This window comes from Heloderma suspectum, chromosome 4 (assembly GCF_057233095.1).
Source record: "Heloderma suspectum isolate Gila_16-S chromosome 4, 16-S_ref, whole genome shotgun sequence".
Lineage (NCBI taxonomy): Eukaryota > Metazoa > Chordata > Lepidosauria > Squamata > Helodermatidae > Heloderma > Heloderma suspectum.
In genome coordinates, this window is record NC_139461.1 from 131,403,396 (window position 1) to 131,423,713 (window position 20,318).

At 44.8% G+C, this 20,318-nt stretch overlaps 1 protein-coding gene across 3 annotated transcripts in view; it reads right to left on the minus strand.

Moving 5' to 3' along the window:
• LOC146347396 (uncharacterized) overlaps positions 1-16,506 on the minus strand; it is a 74,961-nt gene extending 58,455 nt beyond the window's left edge. For all 3 annotated transcript variants that reach the window (XR_014789874.1, XM_084848145.1, XM_084848143.1), the window contains exon 1: positions 16,347-16,506. Coding sequence is in view for 2 of the 3 variants with exons in the window: in XM_084848145.1 (XP_084704271.1) it covers positions 16,347-16,353 (7 nt within the window). In the remaining variant the exon portion in view is untranslated. The remainder of the gene's footprint in view (positions 1-16,346) is intronic.
• Between the last annotated feature and the right edge of the window lie 3,812 nt (positions 16,507-20,318).

Sequence of the window (20,318 nt, forward strand, 5' to 3'; positions counted from 1 at the left end):
GAGATAGCATAGCACTCTTCAAGTACTTGAAAGGTTGTCACAGAGAGGAAGGCCAAGATCTCTTCTCAATCATCCCAGAGTGCAGGACACGGAATAATGGGCTCAAGTTACAGGAAGCCAGATTCCGGCTGATCATCAGGAAAAACGTCCTGACTGTTAGAGCAATACGACAATGGAACCAATGCCCTAGGGAGGTGGTGGGCTCTCCTACACTGGAGGCATTCAAGATGAGGCTAGACAGCCATCTGTCAGGGATGCTCTGACATGGATTCCTGCATTGAGCAGGGGGTTGGACTCGATGGCCTTATAGGGCCCTTCCAACCCTACTATTCTATGATTCTATGATTCTAAACAGCTGGAAAAGACATAACCTATCACCGTAGAGCCCATGGCTATTGCCTGAGACTGTCAGCAAGGACACAAGCTCGGGCAGGTTCAAAGGATATTGAAAGTGGGCAACATACTCTTCAAAATAATTTTGAAAGGTTTTAGAAAATTAAACCAAACTACCACTTCAAGCAGTGAGTCAATATTCCTACATCCAAGGGGTTAGAATGAAACCTTCACTTGGAATAAATTGTCCCACCTACCGCTTAATTTCTTTCATCTTCTTTGAAGACTGAGGTATTCAGTGCTCACCACTGTCAGAAGCAAGCTCTTAAACTAGCCAGTATGTCTGACTCAGCATGATAATCTCCATATTCATATGCAAGGAAAATATTTTTTAAAAGCAAGCAATGACTTGGATACTGAGCATTAGCTCTATGTATCAGCCACCTCCTTGCAATGGTTTAAAGGGATTGCATACCACTTGATTTTGTCTTTCCTATATATGCCAACATACAGGCCAAGGAGGAAATATTGTACAAGTGCTGCTGTAATCCAAAGATAGATGGAGGAGAAGTAAAGACTTATGAACAGGGGGAATTCAAAGGGCCACGAACCATACCGTAACCACATAGCCACATGGTTAGCAGCTACAGACAATCTCCACCCAGTGTGGCTACTGGCACCCTGCTGAAAGTTTTTAAGCCCATCAAACCACTTATCTGCAGCTGCTCAGAAATTCTGGGATGTGGAGCAGTGGTAATGCTGTGCTTATTCCCCCTGAGCAAAGGAATGTGTTCAGAACTGGCTCAAGGTATTTTGTTGTTCCAAATGACCATGCTATATACAATCCAAGGGGAACACCACAGGATCACTTGCAGACAAGTGGGCACAGATAGTGTGGAGTTGTATCACAGTGTCCTTGTGACATGATCCTGAGCTAAACCTCTTGAAATGTGTAGCACAGCCCCTCTGTTGCACACTCCTTTATTGGTGACCTTAAAAATAATGTTGCCCAGAGTAACCGTTTGAATGGCTTGTGTAGTTGGGCTGGCCCTATATGTAAATACAGGCTGGGGGGGGGCAGTTTGCCCCAAGGTCCCACACAGTGGGGCGGGGGGGCTGACAAGCTTTTTGTGAGTGTTTTTAATAAACTGCAAGCCATTCACATGAGCCGAGGCAAGGAGAGCATTTTTTAAAAAATGAAAAACTTAGGGTTTTTTAATTGTACGTTTTTTGTGTGAAAGCCCCCCCCCCATTGAAAATTCCATTGACCCGGGCCCCAGATTCCTTTCGGCAGCCCTGCATGAATAAGCATTTAAGTGGCTACTACAGGCCTGCATTGTGTAGCACTGGACAGATCAGAGTATTTTTGGTCTTTGTCAGTTTCACATGTATTCATTCATAACTCCATTCCATTTCGTTTCCACATTAGTCTGCTTTAAAAAAAAAAAATCCATATGAAAATTCATACACATTTTATGGCAAAAAAGATACATTTTCTATGTATATTTAAAAGGAAACTTTGTACATGTTTTATCATAGAATATATACTATTTTTAGAAGCTTTTTTGTATGCTTTTAAAGCTGAAAACTGCATCACAAAATGTGGAGAAGCACAGAATAAGAACTGTGTTCCAATCTACATATTAGTTTGGGATCCGGTCCATTCACTTCCAAATGCAAACCAAAGAAAATTCTTGACCGTTCCTACACTTCTGATGCACCCAGACAAATGCAGCCCAATAGGTATGTATAACGACCCATCCAGGCCTTGATAAGCCTCCTAATTGTTCCAGATAATGCAAAAATTACAGGGGTTGTCAAGTGGGCTGCAGTTAGCTTGGTAGTCACAGACTGGTAGTCTATAGATAGAATGTGACTACCCATATCTGCTATCCAAATACACAAAGAACTACCAAGGGCTGATTAAGACAGGATGTTTTACTATACAGGAATTATTCTGGAATTATTCCCAGGAGAGAGTATGCATGGCTCTAACCTGGCTGTGAAGAGCTTAGAAATAAAATAAAATTAATTATGATTTCTTTCATTCATTCAAGTTATTTATATCCTGCATTTCAAATAAATTTTCCAAAATGGCTTCTATTAAAAGAAAAATATTACCACAATAAAACGCAATATTAACATCAAATAAAGCACTAAAAACACCCAGCAGCACTGAAAAACAGTAGAACACAGTAAAACCAGAAGAATCTATCATAAAATGCAGATTCAGAAATAAAATTCAGAATAACAATGTTTTCAAACACTGCCTAAAAACTGGAAAGGAGGGAGCTTGCCAGACCTCCCTGGAGAGAGAATACCACAACTGTGGTGCCACCACAGAAACTGCCATGTTCTTGGTATTCACCAGCTGGATTTTTGCTAACAGTGGACCACAGAGCGAGACCACTGATGCTCATCATAAAAGGTGTCCTTATAGGTGGGTTATACTCTGGAAGATTTTTTAGGAAAGATCCATGAGCAACATATTAGATTCCTCATTCAAAACGTGCTTCTAAGGAGGACAAAGTTGCATTAGGAGACAATCCAGCTGAATATCATCCAAGCAGGATGTGTGCATATTTGTGTGCATGCATCTGTGAGAGTGAGATGGAAAAGTTGAGTGTTGAAACAGACTGGTGGCTTCCAAACTTTCTACTTTCAGGGAACTGTTTCTACATTGATTCATTTGCCAAGGATCTCTAGCATACTTGGCATGGAACCCAAGCATGTTGCAGAAGGGAAGATCTGGGAAATTATAGGCCGGTTAGCTTAACGTCTGTTCTGGGGAAATTGGTAGAAAGCATGATTAAAGATAAAATTAGTAAGCATTTAGAAGGACAAGCCCTGTCCCAGCTGCCTGGAGTGGGAGCAAATATGCAGCACCCCACCAAGTCTTGCTCCTTCCCCCACCACTGCATCACATCCCTTGCTGCCGCCGCATCGCACTCCCTTCCCCTTATGTTTGCCGCTGCCGCCGCCACCGCATCAGCTCTGTGAAAAGCTGCGCGGCCAGAAGAAGTGACTGCGGTGCTTTCGCGGGAGCTCATCCAGGCCAGTGGCAGCAAGCCTTCCTGGCAAAGGGGAGCGGCAGAGTTCACCACTCCTCCCACTCCACCGCCTGATGCAGACACTTCGCTGTGCTTCATGGGAGGGCCAGCCCTGCTGCTGAAAAAGACTGTTGGATGACAATGGAATTAAAGGACTACAAAAGGATGATAAGGAGATTCACTCTAACAACATCATCACAAAGGCACGGGCTCAGTAGAGTGACTTTATCCTGGGAAAAAGGAAAGGAGCTACTCAGCAGGAAAAGAGAAGGGTAGAGTATTAATTGAACAGGACCTTTCCATCACCACAAGGCAAATTGCCATCACAAGTAAGTGCATGATGGTCATTTCTGTCTGTTCTCACAGTGCTGATTTAGAACTCCCAGCTGAGAAAGCAGCTGTGCAGAGCAAGTAACTGGTGGGCACTGCAGGAGGTCCTGTATTCTAATACTGCTCAACAAAATTAATGCTTTCTTTTTGGCGTCGTTAGCCATGCCAGCAATGTGAAGTGTTTTCTTCTGTAGCTGCACAAAGCAAGATTGGTTTGGCCTTTGAAAGGTTTGAAAGGCCTGGCACCGCTTCCTTATTTATTTACTTGTTCATTTATTTATATGCAACTTGCACTCAAGTTCGGGCAGCACTTAAGGTTCCAAGCAAACAAAAGTTGGGAGAGATCTTTTATGAAAAGTAATGTTTTGTAGAAGGACATGTTTAAGCTAAACAGATGGGAGCATGGTTCACTTGTGTCTATAGATTTAGGGTGCAACTAGGCGAGCTTAAAAGGACTTGCAGAGAATGGATTCGTGCTGCAGCCTTGCAGCTGAGGGCGTAATGCTTTCTCCTGTGCATTTTCCCAGATCTAAATCCCCCTCCTTTCCTGGTACTTGCTTTTTGCCCCATGGGGAGAAACACAGAACCCAGTATCAATATTTTATACCCCATGAAGCAAATATATTCAGCAAGAGATGCATCTTTGCATGCTCACATCCATTTTGCACAAAAATCACGGTTGTAGTCTTGCATAGTATCTGTAAGATTCCATGAGTATGAGCTAAAGATACCTGACAGTGTCCCAGCCTGGACTGTAAATACTCACTCCTTTGGCCATTAGATTTATTTCAGATATATGACACTAAACCCTGAAGCTATCTGCCCACTGTAAAGAAACCCATTGTGTTTATTCTAGAGGTGCCAAGGCAAAAAGAAAAAAAAATCCTACCAATTTGTAAACACATCCATAGGAGTGTCTTCTAGCAAGTTGTTATTCTCGCATTTTGCTCACTTTTTAAAAATTAACCTAACACAGAAATGTTAAGAAGCACATAGATAATGACAGAGATTTTTGATAACTTACATTTGATAACTAGCCCTGTTTCAGCAAGGGGAAACGCAAGCGTGAATGGGTGCTATGTATGCATTAGCCGAGGACCAAACTTTCAGCCTTGAAGCTGGAGGCACACATGATTAGCAGCAATCAGATTGTCTTGAATAACCGCAAATTATTTCTTTAAGGTAAGGGTGCAGAACCTCAGGCTCGAGGGCTGCATCCAGCACTTAGGGGTTCCACAAAAGGCCCACTCCCTTTCCTCCAACTGCCAATTGTTTGATGGCTTCTCAGCCTTTCTATGTTTTTCCCCATTCTAAAAGGTTGAAATGCCTCTCCCAAGGCTTAGTGACAGTAAGAGCTTTAAGCGAAGTTATTTTTGACCCTACCCCTTTTGCCTTTGGCCCCATCCACCACTGGAATGTGGCCCCCGAGAGCTTCTCTGAAGCCCTTGGCCTGAAAGAGGTTCAACGCCCGTGCTTTAAGGGGAGGGAGATATGAGCAGAGGTTATATTTGGTCCTCACACCTAAGGATGCTGGAGAATTCCTCCACAGACTCAAATGATGCCAGATTCCAAAGAATCCGACCTCCGGAGTCCATGGTGGAGTGGCTCCACTTACTTCCAGGTCCAGAGGAGTTCCTGCAGGGTGGCTCTCCGGCGCCCTATAAGACGCGATATGCTAATGGCGGGTGTCAATAGCTTATCGGAGGAAAGTTACAGCTGTAAATGGCATATTATTCACCATTTGCAACCGTAAAGCACTTGCTTTGACCTAAATACAGCCGGAAACAGCAGCAATTTAGGTCAAAGTTAGTGCTTTACAGTCACAAATGGTGTAAAATTCGCCATTTATGGCTGTATTTTCCTGCGATAGGCTAATGGCAGCTGCCATTAGCGTATCGCGTCTTAGAGGGACCTGGAGAGCTGCTCTGCCAACTGCGGTGGATGCAGCTGGGCTCCAGAGGATTCCACGGGGCCCTGAGCAGCCCGAATTGCCCCTCCACAGACCCCTCCCCTCAGACGGAAGAGTGGGGGATTCGTACATTCCTACTCACACCTCCCTTCAAACAAATGTTTGATGGCTTTGCTATTCAAGCTCATCTGATATATGTCTCTGAAATTCCTTTGTTCAAGAATGGCCAGGTGGGAGGGGCCATAGCTCAGTGGTAGAGCAGGTGCTCTGCATGCAGAAGCTTCCAGGTTCAATCCCCAGCATCTCTAGATAGGGCAAGAAAAACTCCTGCCTGAAAGAGGCGCTGTTGGTCAGTGTCAACAGTACTGTGCTAGATGGACCAATGGCCTGACTCTGTGTAAGGCAGCTTCCTATGTTCCTGAGGCCAGCAGGGGAGAGAGAGTAATTTATTGTGAATGAAGAACTAAAGAGGTACTAAAAGGATGAGGGTTATGTCAAATGGAGGGATGAACTAAATAAATGTTTGTCTTTAGATCCAAGCCTGGGAACCCTGGTGGCCATCAAACAACTAAAAAGGGTAAGGGGAGAGCACAATTTGGAGGGCTGAAGTGGCAAGCAGGGGAGGGGATACTTAACCATTCCTCCCTCTGCCACTTCTTCTCTGTGCTTTCTCCCCAGCTGGGGTTCCCAGATGAAGGTTGGCCATAGCTGGGGGAGGGGGATTATGGGAGAAGCAACATGTTGAGGAAAGGGGTTAGACATCCCCTCCCTGATCTGCTATTCTCCTCTCCAGCTTGCCCCACACATTGCTTTTCAGCTGTTTGGTGGCAACCTCGGTTTCCAGACCGAGCTCTGCCACTGAATGTTTAATAGAGCTGCAGGGCCAGCCCTGGCATTGGGCAAAGTGAGGCAGTCACCTCAGGCAGCAGATGCAAGGTGTTGGAGGAGAGCAGACCATGCAGCCTGCTCTGCAACCCCTAAGTAAGCCTGCTGACTTCAGGTGCAATGGATGACACTGTCCCATCAGCAGTGTTCAAGGCAGATTCATCTGCCAGTCCAGTTGGCTTTTTGTACATGGAATGGGAGGGGCACCATCTTGTTCTTTGATTCAGGTGCAAAATGGCTTGGGCCAGCCCTGTACAGCTGAGATATCAAGCAAAAAAGAAGGAAGTAGTTTAGACTGGAGAAGTGTGACCTACATCATTTTTAATTATAGTAAAACCAGAATCAAACTATTGCTCTTTTAAAATCTTCTGCAAAGCCTCATTCTAACTTAGTAGATTTTGAAAGAGCAATAGGCTGATTCTTTAAAAAAATATATAATTAAATACAATGCATATTCCACTTCTTCAATCTAAAGTACTTTTTTTACCAGCCTGCTATGTCAACAATCTATAACTTCTCTTGATATGTCCAAAAATTAAGAACAGGGGTGGGCAGAAAGTAGATCTCCAGATGTTTTGGGCTTCAACTCCCAGCATTCCTGACCACTGGCCATGCCAGCAGGGGCTCCTGGGAGTTAAAGTCCAAAACATCTGGAGTTCTACCTTCCGCCCACCCCTGGTTTAGAACATATCAAGGGAAATTATAGATGGATGTCATAGTAGACTAGAAAAAGCGCCACTAACAGCACCCAAGCCACCTTTATGGCAAGCCCATTCTTCTAGCATGCAGTCCTTAATAAGATTTTGAATGATACATTCCTGCTTTCCAGCTTATAAAATGCTGTTTATTGCTCATTTGCAGATTTGCTAGTAAATGAACTAAGTCTTGTAGCTGCATAGAAGGAGTCCATTTTCCATTTCCTATCAGATTATTTAAAAACTACTGACTGCTGTGAATGGCTCCAGTGATTACACTTCTATAGAACACTTCAATTATGCCATTAGAGGAAGAAGGCAAAATTGGATATTTTAGGGATAGAAATTTCGCGCTCTCTCTCACACACACACACACACACACACACGCGCACACACGCACACACACACGCACACATGCTTAGTTCTTCCTGATGTTTCAAAATGCTATTGAGAAAAAGGCATAAGGCTTTCAGTTAACGCAAAAAGCAGCACAAAGGGGTCGACACCATTCTCCTTTTGTTCATATTACTCAAGCAATCCAAGAGGTGCTGATTATCACAGTCACTGGAGAAATTTTGTCAAATGCAAAAGGTAGAAATATCACTGCTATTTCAGATTTGCAAACATGATCTTGCCCATATCTACTCCCAGGCATTTTTATGGTGGGACTTCTTCATTTAAGGCGCAACCCTATCGGATCCGCCCTTGATACTCATAGGTTTCTGAATTCCGAGGCTTACGACTACCCACTGCAGAGCAGAAGGCACGGAGGAGGTAATCCTCACCTCTGCCACACCTCCTGCTCTGCAGTTTAGCTAGATGGGCATTTTCGCCCATCTAGCTGAAGGGTCGGGGAGGGAGAGAGAAGGAGGCTGGGGAGGCCTGGGGATATCGTGTAAGCCCTCCCCTCCCTACCCAGCAGCATATCCTCTTTCCCTTCCCTCCGGGTCACCTTTGTGCCCTCAGAGAGGCAGCCGGCACAGTTCTCTCCATGCTGGCTGCAAGGGGGCGGGGGAGGGGAGGGGAGGGGAGCTCGGACTCCTGGATCTGAGGTTGGAGCACTTTCTCCAACCTCAGATCCAGGAATGCAAACTATCCTATACCCCCGCCGACTCTCTCTAGGGGCATAGGATTGCTCTCCCCGTTGTTTTAATGGATCTTGGCATTTGAAATTGGTTTTAGCCGTTTTCAGTTGTTTTATCTCTTTGTATGTTTTAACCCTTTCTGTAAGACGCTTTGATTCTTTTTTGAGAGAAAGGCACTAATAAAATTAATTATTGATGATGATGATGATGATGGAGAAAAGTTCATTCCAAAGGCAACCTCAGAAAATCGCTGCTGCGAATACTTCCATGTTCCTTTGTTTATCACATTTGTATACTGTACTTCATCCAAGTTGTTCAGGCCATATGTAGATGTAGCTATCCCACTGAATCCTACAGCAGGTCTGCTAGGTAGGGTAGGTTGAGAAATAGTCATCTACCACAGGGGTTTGAGCCCATGTCTTCTCAGATTATGCCCAACATTCTGTTCACTCCACCACTCTGGCACTGAATGACCACAACCAGTGCTGTTCATTTCTGTGCTGCTTTCATTATGCAAAAGTAATACTGAATCGTTAGGCAGCCCAAGGTATAAGACCATAAAAAGAGCCATGCTGAATCAGACCTAGGCTCTATCTATCCCAGCATTCTGTTCACGGTATGGTTTGGGAGCATCCAGTACCGTAGTACTAGAGGTAAGTGGGTGTAGATCCCTTTGATGCGGGGGACACCACTGGAAGTTTCCCAGAGCTTTCTAAAAGGAAGATCAGCATATAAATATAATAAATAAATCTTATCAACTCGCCACCTCCCAGCCTGATATTTAACAAACCCTGGCCAAAGTTGTGTAGAATTAAACAGATGTAACGCCAATAAAGACTAGTTGTCCAAATTGTTAGCCTTACCTCTACATATATAAAACTACACATGTATCCTCAGAAGTAAGTCTCATTGAGTTCAATGGTGCTTTCTCCCAGGTAAGTGGTTATAGGATTGTCACTCTACCAAGAAATAGTTCACATTGTTTCAGACAGCATTCTCTCCCCCACCCCCCACACCTTCCATGTTTTCTCTTGTAATTGTAATTAATCTCTAGGTAGTGTGCTGTTCACCTGTATATTTGCCTTTTACACAAAATGAAAAAAACACATGGAAAGCAAAAAGTCATAGATGCTCTGACAATCACCTTGTTTAGTACATCAACAGATACACCCATTCTGTTTCCTGACATGCCATCTATGAGAGAAGGTTACAACAGCTGGAATTGTTTGGCTTAGAAAAAAGGAGGGCAAGGGGAGACATGATAGCAGTCCACAAAATTATGCATGAGATGGAGAATATGGATAGGGAGACATGTTTCTCCCTCTCTCAAAATACTGGAACCCAAGGCCATCCTATGAAGCTGATTGGTGGGAGATTCAGGACGGATAAAAGGAAATACTTATTCACACATCGCATAGTTAAACTATGGAATTCACTACCACAGGATATAGTGATGGCCACCAATGGAGATGGCTTTAAAAGGGGGTTAGACAAATTCCTGGAGGAAAAGGCTATGAATGGCTACTAGTCCTGATGGCTATGTGCTACCTCTGGTACCGGAAGCAGTGAGCCTATGTACACCAGTTGCTGGGGAACATGAGTGGGAGGGGGCTGTTGCGCTCATGCCCTGCTTGTGGGTTCCTGGTTGACAGCTGGTTGGCCACTGTGTGAACAGAATGCTGGACTAGATGGACCCTTGGTTTGATCCAGCAGGGCTCTTCTTATATTCTTATGATGCAAAATAGAGGCCCATCTTGAATGATCACAGGGGCTGCTTGCCTATGGCTTCTTCCCATGCTGCCACAGTAACACTTGGAATTCTGGCACAATGAGATCAGGTCCTTTCTACCCAGTCCTTGCCTTCACTCCCCGTTTGGTGTTGGTTGGGTGTGAAGGGCTCATGCAATTGGCTTCATCCACATGGTTCTAGGCTTCTAAATGTCACTGCAGTGGCCACAGGGAAGTGGCTCTTTTATGACTAAGGCAGTGGAGGCTGATGAAGCACCATGGATAGCTCCTTTAGAGTTCTGACTGGTTCTGACTCAAACCCGGAGCGGATTCACCACCCCACTGACATCAGAGCCACCAGCCTCCACTATGCTGCTTATTATCCAGAGATGTCCTAAGTAAGGTCAGACATGATACTTTGAGGATACATTTACTGCTGTTGAGCATGGTTCCAGGGCTTCAGTAACACTTGGGACCTTAGAACCACTTGGAGGCCCTGTTCTGCAGCTGTAAGGAAAATTCTGATGACTCATAGAATTCTTCTGTGTGTGACTGCTTAAACCTGAGACATTTTATGTTCATGTAATACATCTAATGATAAATGATGATTCTGAGTTTAGGTGCTGTGTACTGTATGATCCAGCAGTAGGCAACCAGGTGCCCTCCAGATGTTTTGGCCTACTATTCCCATTCCTGACCTTTGGTTATGCTGGCTAGGGCTTATGGGAGTTGTTGTCCAAAACATCTGGAGGGCACCAGCTGGCCTACCCCTGGTATAACCCTTAACATCCTGACTCCAAAATATAGATCACTGACCTTTTAGAATCTAAGTAGGAGAATTCCAAGAGCCAATATACACTTTGATAAGCAAGAAGGACTTGGCCCAATAAGAGAAGGTAAAACAGCTTTTTAAAGAACTGCACCTTGCTCCTCAAGATAAGGAATAATTGACAAATAGGATCATTGGGCTCACTAAATATAAAACATTCCTTTCTAGTGTTCCTCCCACTGATGGGAGGACAAGTCACTAAAATTAATCTGAAACCCATTTCTCACTCAAGCTCCCTAAAGCCTAACAGTTGCCCTGTTCTAGCCAGATTCAAAGCCTTGGGGTACCAAGCAAGGCCTGGAAAGGACTTTCAACAGCAGATTCTGGTTCTACAAAGCTCCAAGAGAATGCACACATTTATCCAACATGGTCCAAACCTCCTCAATGGAGGTAAAACCCTGAGTTTACCCTAATTGCAGCCGTTTACGGCTCTATTTACGTAAAAACCAGCGCTTTACAGCCGCAAGTGGCGTCCACTACGCCATTTGCAGTTCTATTAACCCAAGGAATACGGTAATGGTGAACGCCATTACCATATCGCAAAAACGCCATGGAGCTGGAGTGCCATTCCGAGGGAATCCTCCAGACTCAGAGGTAAGTGGGGCCATTCCACCGCGGATTCCGGAGAAATGTTGGAGAAATCCGCCACAGACTCCAATGAGGCCAGATTCTTTGGAATCCGGCCTCATTGGAGTCCGCGGCGGATTTCTCCAACATCCCTAGATTGAACCTGGGACTTTCTGTATACAAAGCATGTGCTCTACCACTGAGCTACGCAGCCCTCCATATAACTGGCATTTTATCAACTATCGTCCATCAGTGGGAGTAACACTTGAACCCCTTTATACTTAGTAACCTCAAAGATCCTGTTTCTCAATTATAGCTGCCAGAGCCCCACTGATCCTGAAGGGTAGAGAATTTAAAAAGGGGGAGGCAGCGTTGCTCTGGTTTAGAGCTGTGCACCAAGGCATCATTGAATGACTAACGGTGGAATCCTGTGCATGACTACTCATATGTAATCCCCACTAAGCTGAATAGGGCTTACTCCCAGGTAAGTGTGTATACTAGATTGAACCTTCAGATAACACCTTTAGTCTTCTGCAAGAGTAAATCACTTTAGGGCGCAATCCTACGCATGTTTAGACAGAAAAAAAAGTCCTACAAAAAGTCCTACAAAGCCGTAGGACTTTTTCCATCTAAACATGCATAGGATTGCGCCCTTAGCAAATGATGGTTTGGTCAGTTCAGACTCCTCACCTGCCAATTCAATAGCTTGGGATACAGTAATCCCGCCCCTATGGACCCTAAATTTATAGCTGTAGCTCTACTTATATTATAAAGGAACACATGTTATTCTACTGATATTCATGCTGAATATTACAATAAAGACATGACTTTGATTTGCCTGTTTCATTATGTTTATGGAATGGCCACTGATGGTATTTCACTTGGCAGAGATCTGCTCTGAGAATTTAATTTCGGCAGTACTCTTATCTGAACAAGCTAGTAAATAACACCCCCCATTACAGCACAACACTTAGGGCTCATATAAATGGAAATTTCTTTTAGTGAAGCTAAGAGCTGTTTTAGCTGAATGGCATGATCCTTGGCCTCTGGGAATAAAAGGAAGCTTACTATTTTTCAGCAACATATTTAATGTCTGTTTTAAATGAAGATTCTGTGCTCTTGGAACCCATTAATATATACACCTCCAAGAATGGACAGCATTTAAGTCAAATAAGATGAAAGAAAATGTAAAAAAAAAAACCAAACAAACAGCAGCAATGCTACTCCTTAAAGCTGAGGTCCACTTTAAAGCAAGTACCTGTATTTGTGCATATTCATCCCTTGTTATCAACTTCCCTGTCATTTATTTTCTCCTCCTCTCCAATTTAGGGACAAACTACACATTATGTAGGAGAGCCATGATTGGATTTCATAATGCATTTTTCTTTTCCTAAAAGCAATGATGGGAGGGATTATTCGGATCAGGGCTTTGGGGTATGTGTGTGTGAGGGTAACCTAACACACCAATTTTCTGTGAATTCCCCAGTGCAAAACATGTACACACACAAACACTATTACCCATAGAGGTACCTACTGTGCCTGTATATTTTCCCTTCCACGGATAATAGCAGCTGGGGGTGGGGGAAAGGATTTGCATTGGGAGGGATACTGACCCAAATCCAAATAGGCCCAGATCCAATTCCAACACCACCCTGCGACTGTTTTTAGGGGAAGATATATATATATTTATTTATTCATTCATTTCATTTCTATACCGCCAAATAACCAAAGCTCTCTGGGCGGTTCACAAAAATTAAAACCAAAAAGCACAGGATAAAACAATATAAAAGCATTAAAACCACAATATAACAATACAACCAGAATAAAACCTAGCAGCAATAAAGAGATTTAAAACACAAATTTAAAACACCAAAGCTAAAAGACTAGGAGGCTAAAATGCTAAAATGCCTGGGATAATAAAAAGGGCTTCACCTGGCGCCAGAGGGAATACATTGTAAGTGCCAGGAGAACCTCTCTAGGGAGCTCATTCCACATCTGGGGTGCCACAACAGAAAAGGCCCTCTTCCTGGTAGCCACCTGCCTCACTTCCTTTGGGAGGGGCTCATGGAGAAGGACCGCTGAGGATGATCTTAGAGTCCAGGCAGGCAAATATAGGAGGAGGTGATCCTTCAGATAACCTGGCTCCAAATCTTTAAGTGCTTTGAATGTTAATGCCAGCACTCTGAATTCCAGTGCAGCTGGAAAAGTACTGGCATAATGTGATCTCATTGGCCAGTCCCTGTTAACAATCTTGCTGCCCTATTTTGGACTAGCTGAAGTTTCCGGACAATTTTCAAAGGTAGTCCCACGTATAACGCATTGCAGTAATCCAGACAAGAAGTTATCAGAGCATGGATAACTGTAGCTAGGCTATCTCTGTCCAGATGAGGGCATAGTTGGTATACCAACCTAAGCTGATAAAAAGTGTTCCATGCCACTGAGTTCACCTGTGCCTCAAGTGATAGTTCTGGGTCCAAGAGCAATCCCAAACTACGAACCTGATCCTTTAGGGGCAGTGCAACCCCCTCCAGAACAGGTTTAATATATATTGGAAAATTCAGTAATTCAGTAATAGTTCTCTCACATAGCATGTGGGCGTATCTTGGCCCTAAGATCCTTATATCTATGGTGCAGGGGCTTCTCATTATTCTCGAGAACATGGGTGGCACATGCACCCCCGTGGCCATTTTTATCCCCTCCCCCCGCTAAATTTGCCGCAGCAGCAGCAAAAAAAAGCAGTAATTTTGCAAGCAGATGAGGTGCAAGGTCCCTGCTCACCTTGTTTGCTTGCAAAATCTATGCTGTTTTTGCTCCCACCATGGCAAATTCAGCAGCAATTTCAGTGGTGGTGGCCATTTCTGCTGGGAATGTGGCCCAAGTGGGCAATGCAGCCCCCAACTCCGAGACGTTGCCCACCCCTGCTTTAGAAAATGGCTTCAGAAAAGAGAGAGAAGAGGAATTCAGCCTGGGCTTCTGTCAACATAAACAGAATTGCTGAGTTGGAAGAGACCAACAGATCCTGATCAGAACTACAGTGTGAGATTGGGGGGGGGGGAGCCCAATTAAAATCCCCCCCAACCCTAAAGCTTGCTATTTGCTCGGGAAGGGAAGCTGCTATTTACACCCGGAGCAGCTCCCACACTACGGCAAACAGCAGACTTCAGGGAGTATTTTTATCAGGACAATGGTGTAAGAGGAAAAGTTTAAACATACCTCCCCACACAGCATGATCCTCATACCTAGCAGGAGGACCTCTGTGGCACTTACCATATTCTCCAGTTTGGCCCTAGTGGACGGCGCTCCTTAAATAGGTGACTTTACAAAAGATGTACATAACACATTGTGGCTAGCAATTAAAAAAAAAACTTTGTATAAAAGGATATTTGCTCCCTAATAACAATAACTTGTCCCCGGGAGTTACTAATTTACCGGATTTGAGGCCCTTGATCCAGCTCCAATTGCATGCAGCTAGAAGCGTGCAACTGCTAGGTACTCCAGTGGTGGGGAGGGAGGAATGTGCATTTTCATCCATATGAAAAGGCACACCCAGAAGGCCCAAGAAAGCACTGTGACCCAAATGCAGATGTGAAGATTTGAGGCCTACAGAGGCAAGGAAAGGGAAAAGGTCAGGCATAGAGGCCTGGCTTTTTGGGGGGGGAAGGGTATCCCTGAGAGGAGTAGTTTCATTTCCCCGGGTTAGGCTGAATCTACAGATAGCAGTTATACCGTTATCATACCATTATCATAACTATTGGTGCCCATTGGTGTCATGTGTACCAATAGTTATGATAACGGTATAAATGCTATGTGTAGATTCAGCCTCAGATTCATTTCCCCAGTAAAGTTTCATTTCTTCAGGTTTGAAATAGTACTTTCAGTTTTGGGGGAGGAGGATATAAAAAGAGAGAGCGAGAGTGAGCAGTAAGAGCAGAATCATGAAGATGGAGCAGGAAGAAGCAGCCTAGAAAAGTCTTAAGTATAGCTAGGGTAAAGGAACTAGCATTTTGCAACTTTTATTTTTCTTAAGTCCTTTTGTATCACTCAGCTCTATTGTGTAAATACCTTTAGTTATGATTTGCTTACTTTAACTAACCAGTACACTGTTGTGGTTAAACCCTGTGTCTAGAGCAGCGGTCCCCAACCTTTTGGGGCCCAGGGACCAGTCCCATGGAAAACAATTTTTCCACGGACCAGGAGGGATTGGGACCAGGCCGCAGCAGGGGTGTGGGAGCCCCCCTTACCTTGGGTCTGCGGGGGGGGGAGGTGATCTGCCCCCCCCCCCGAATCCTGGCCGGCTCTGCTCCGAGTCCATGGACCTACCAGCCAGCTCCGGCCGCTGGCGGACTTCCGGCCGCTGGGACGGAAATGGCGTCCACGCGGATGCCACTTGCATCCCTGTTCTTCAAGTATGTAGCTGATTACTTGAAGAACAGGGACGCAAATGGCATCCGCGCAGATGCCATTTCCATCCCAGCAGCCAGAAGTCTGACAGCGGCCAGAGCTGGCCGGCAGCTCCACGGACTTGGAGCGGAGCCAGCCAGGGCCGGCGAGGATTCCGGGGGGGATTGCCTCCCCCCCCCCGCAGACCCAAGGTAAGGGGGATTCCCACACCCCTGCTGTGGCCCGGTCCCTAACAGGCCACGGCCCATACCAATCCGTGGCCCAGGGGTTGGGGACCCCTGGTCTAGAGTGTCAACCACCCCACATCTACAGCCTAAACCCTACACTGTTGGAATGGGAAAGGTAAAAGAAGGAAGGTGGGGCTCTTTTAAGGAGACAAGGTATCCTTAAGGAGTTCCTCAGGGGGTCCAGGTCATAAGGGGAACCCTGACAAGAGATGTGCATCAGAATCAGTTGCACACACAGAACCTGGCTTCCTTACACAGATCTCCCTTGCAGGAGTGGGGCAGTGCCAGAAATGAAAAGATATTGTACCTGACATACTGCCCGATACCTTCTTCAGCAAGATCGCTCACCACAGAGCATCAGTCCTGCAAGCCCCTCCGTGAAATCAAATAAAGAAGTCACCATCTGGCATCCTGTTTGTCACTATCCATATCCAGTTCGTCAACCAACAACAAAATCATTTTGCTGTACTTCTCCAGGCAAAGAGTAGCAGCTATTTATAGTCTCCAGACTAGGCTCTCTGGAGAATGGTTAACCTTACAGTAGAATAGAGTCTGCTGCTTTCTCTGGGAGTTTTGTTTATAAGAAACAGAAGAGAAGTGGGAATAGGCTTTCATGCCATTCTGATCTCTGGCTGATACAGCTGTTATCAAGAAAAAGGGCAAGACATGGCTAAACGTAAACACATATAAATGTGTTATATTCAATGTGTCATTAATGACAGGGCTCCCACGTCTGTATGTGGTGACTGTGGAGGTATGAGTTCCAATTTTTAGACCATGATCTGCCTCTTTCCGTGTTTTACTTACTGTTTGACTATGGAATTACATGATCTGTGATATTATTCTGTCATCCTGTAGCACAGGGGTGTTAAATATATTCCAGCCATTTGGTAGTTTTACGGCTTTTGCATGATTTCTTCCCATTCTAAAGGGCTGAAATTAGTGCTGTACCAAAAATTTCTCCCACATTTTTTTCAACCATTCTCATTCAGTCTGATAGAAGAGAACTTGCTTTCAAAAAGAAATTCAAAGGAGGAGAAATTTCGGAAAAATTCTCATGGGTTGGGCTTGGGGTTCTTGGGCTTACCTTACTTGTGAGGTGGCTGAGGAGTGTGCATGAGTGTCCTGTCTGTCATTGTACAGTCACCTCTGTGGCAGCCTGTAGCCTCCTCAGCTTCCCACTCTTCAGTTAAAGCCATCGTGAGGAAGACATCATGAGGTGATTCCTCCCATGGGGCCTTTTCAGTTCAGGAAGTGCAGGTGGCTTGCGAGGCTGCAGAGCAATAGACAGTTGTGCGATAGAAAGCGAAACACACACTGCACCCTCTGCCACCTCACAGTGATTAGGGAAACTCAAAAATGCCACCAAAAGAAATGTAAAATTCTGCCTCAGAAGACTGGAAGCCTCAACACATTTGATGCTGTTGCCACTTACAGAAGCAGTGCAATAAACCAAGAACCCTTAGGAAAAGAGAAAGGACCTGTGCTGCAACCCCTGCCAATAGTGAGCCCTACATGTGAGAAACTGTTGGAGAATTTCTCCTCCCCTGGGAGAAATTCAGTGAAATTGTCCCCTGCAATTTCTCTGCCCACAAATAGGCTGGAGAATTTTGAGAGGCTGTTTGTGCACAGCTCTAGTTGAAATGCTTAGTTACTGGCCTTAGTTATCCAAGGCTTAATTACTGGCAGTAAGAGGTTGACGCTAAATTATAATTAATTATTATTAATAATAATTAGTAGTAGTATTTTAGCCCTGCCCCTTTTTGCCTTTGGCCCTAGCCTTTTTAACTTCAGCCCCACCCACCACTGGGACATGGCCCCTGAGAGCTTCTCTGAATTTTGCCCTTCTGCTGAAAAGAGTTTCAACACCCCTGCCATAGAGACTGCAGTCCAGCATGTCTTCAGACTCTCTCTTTTTGCCTTCATTTTTCTAGTGGGTGTTGCTATGATTATTTGATGTGTCAAGAAGGACAGCCTGTTTCCCGCCATGAGACCAGGCCTGGGCATCACATCCCAGGCATCCACCTGGAATAGTGTGATAGTCTGCCAGCTCCTTAGCCCTGTTGCTCAAGGCCATGCTCAGTTACTATTAATTGGGAAATAGATAACAGCTGAGTCTGGTGAGAAGATCCTACCTCATCTGGAGGAAAGCTGTTCCTTTGGGGGCTGAGCTAGTGGTTGGCTAAGGGAAATCTGTCCTGGGTTGCCAGGGCTGGGCCTTAAAAGGAGGGAGAGGCATGACATCTCCCTTCATCGTGGTGGTTTTAAACCTGCTGTTGACTGGATGCTATCCTGGGGAGCCCATACCTAGGTATGTGAAAGGATAGGCTAGCTAGTTTGGTTATTTTGCTTGGGGATACAGTATAAAGGCTGTCTGTGTATGGTTTGGTTTTCCTTGCAAGTTTTCAGCTTTGTAATCCTCTGTACAGCCTACCACCTCTAACTCTCCCCTTCCCTCTACCCCTTCCCCTATAATCAACAGTTATCCCACTCCAAGTTGGTGTGGTCCTTTCTGTTCAACCTCAGTGTTAAATTCAGTGCCTCTTGGCCGGAGAGGGCAGTTACTGGGTGTCTTTGGGGGCTTGAGGCCAGGTTTGGCCTGTCCTACCTTGGAAGGATGTTGAAGTTAGCTCCAATGATCCTTTGCAGTATGAAATTTTGTTAAATGTCTAATCAGAAGTAAGCCCTATTGAGTTTATGGAGCTTACTCCCAGATAAGTGGGTTTGGGATTGCAGCCTAAATGTACTTGGAAGATTTTGCTTCTCCTAAATGCTCATGGGGAGAACACCTGGGCATGTGAAGAGTGCTATTTTGGGACACAAAACAATGGACATAGCCCATCACAGTAAAAGTGGTTCACTTTCATCCCTGTCATTTGAGTAAACACACAAGTCCCACTTTGTTCAGTGAGACTTACTCCCACCCACATAAGTGTGCATAGCATTGTAACTAATGCATTGATCAGCACACCCAATCCTATAGAAATCATGGCATAACATAAGCTGCATGCACTGCACTGAGGGCTGGGATACTCTCATCTACCACAGCTACAATAGCCTGCTTAGAATGTTCTTCTGTCGGTAACTTAACTTCATCTTAAGCATTTATTTTCAGTAAATCCGCAGAGAAAAAGTCAACATTAAATTCTTCCTTTAAATTCAGGTTGGCTGTAGCAGAAGATGTTTAGCCGCATGTATGAGATAAAGAACATATTTCAGCCTGTGAGAGATACAACCCCCCCCCCACCCCCTTGGATGAAGAGGTTGGTAAGTACATCACAAATGGAGAAATCAATATCCTTAAGAAGGGCGTTCTTGCTGTTATAGCTGCAGCTGATGGATAGCATTTTCATTCATATACTCTAATGGCTACCAGAACATTGAGAATATGCAGACAGACATCATGAAAAGAGTGGAGGAGTTGAGATCATCCAATTGCTTGATCCACAGATTGGCCACATATACCTCGAAAAGATCATGTTCTAAATTGCAAACAAATCGAATCCTTCCCTACGCCCATGATTAGCAAGGAAACAGTTTTTACTGAGGTTCTTTAAACACAGTCATATAGCTAAGGCCTGTAATACAATGACACTTTAGTATATGGGGTGGCACAACTCACACATCTCTGGTATAGGGTGGCTTGTTGTTGTTGTTGTTCAGTCGTTAAGTCGTTAAGTCGTGTCCGACTCTTTGTGACCCCATGGACCATTGCACGCCAGGCTTTCCTGTCCTCCGCTCTCTCCCGGAGAGTGCTCAAGTTCATATTCACTGCATCGGTGATGCTATCTAGCCATCTCATCCTCTGCCATCCCCTTCTCCTTTTGCCTTTAATCTTTCCTAGCATCAGGGTCTTTTCCAGAGAGTTTTTTCTTTGCATTAGGTGGCCAAAATATTTGTGCTGCAGCTTCAGTATCTGTCCTTCCAATGAGCAGTCAGGGTTGATTTCCTTTAGGATTGACTGATTTGACCTCCTTGCAGTCCAGGGGACTCGTAAGGGTCTTCTCCAGCACCACAGTTCAAAGGCATCAATTCTTCGGCGCTCAGCCTTCCTTATAGTACAGCTCTCACAGCCATACGTTGCTACTGGGAGAACCATAGCTTTGATTATACGAATCTTTGTCGGCAAGGTGATGTCTCTGCTTCTTACTATGCTGTCTAAGTTTGCCATAGCTTTCCTCCCAAGGAGCAAGCGTCTTTTAATTTCATGACTACAGTCACCGTCTGCGGTGATCTTGGAGCCCAAGAAAATAAAATCTGTCACTGCTTCCATTTCTTC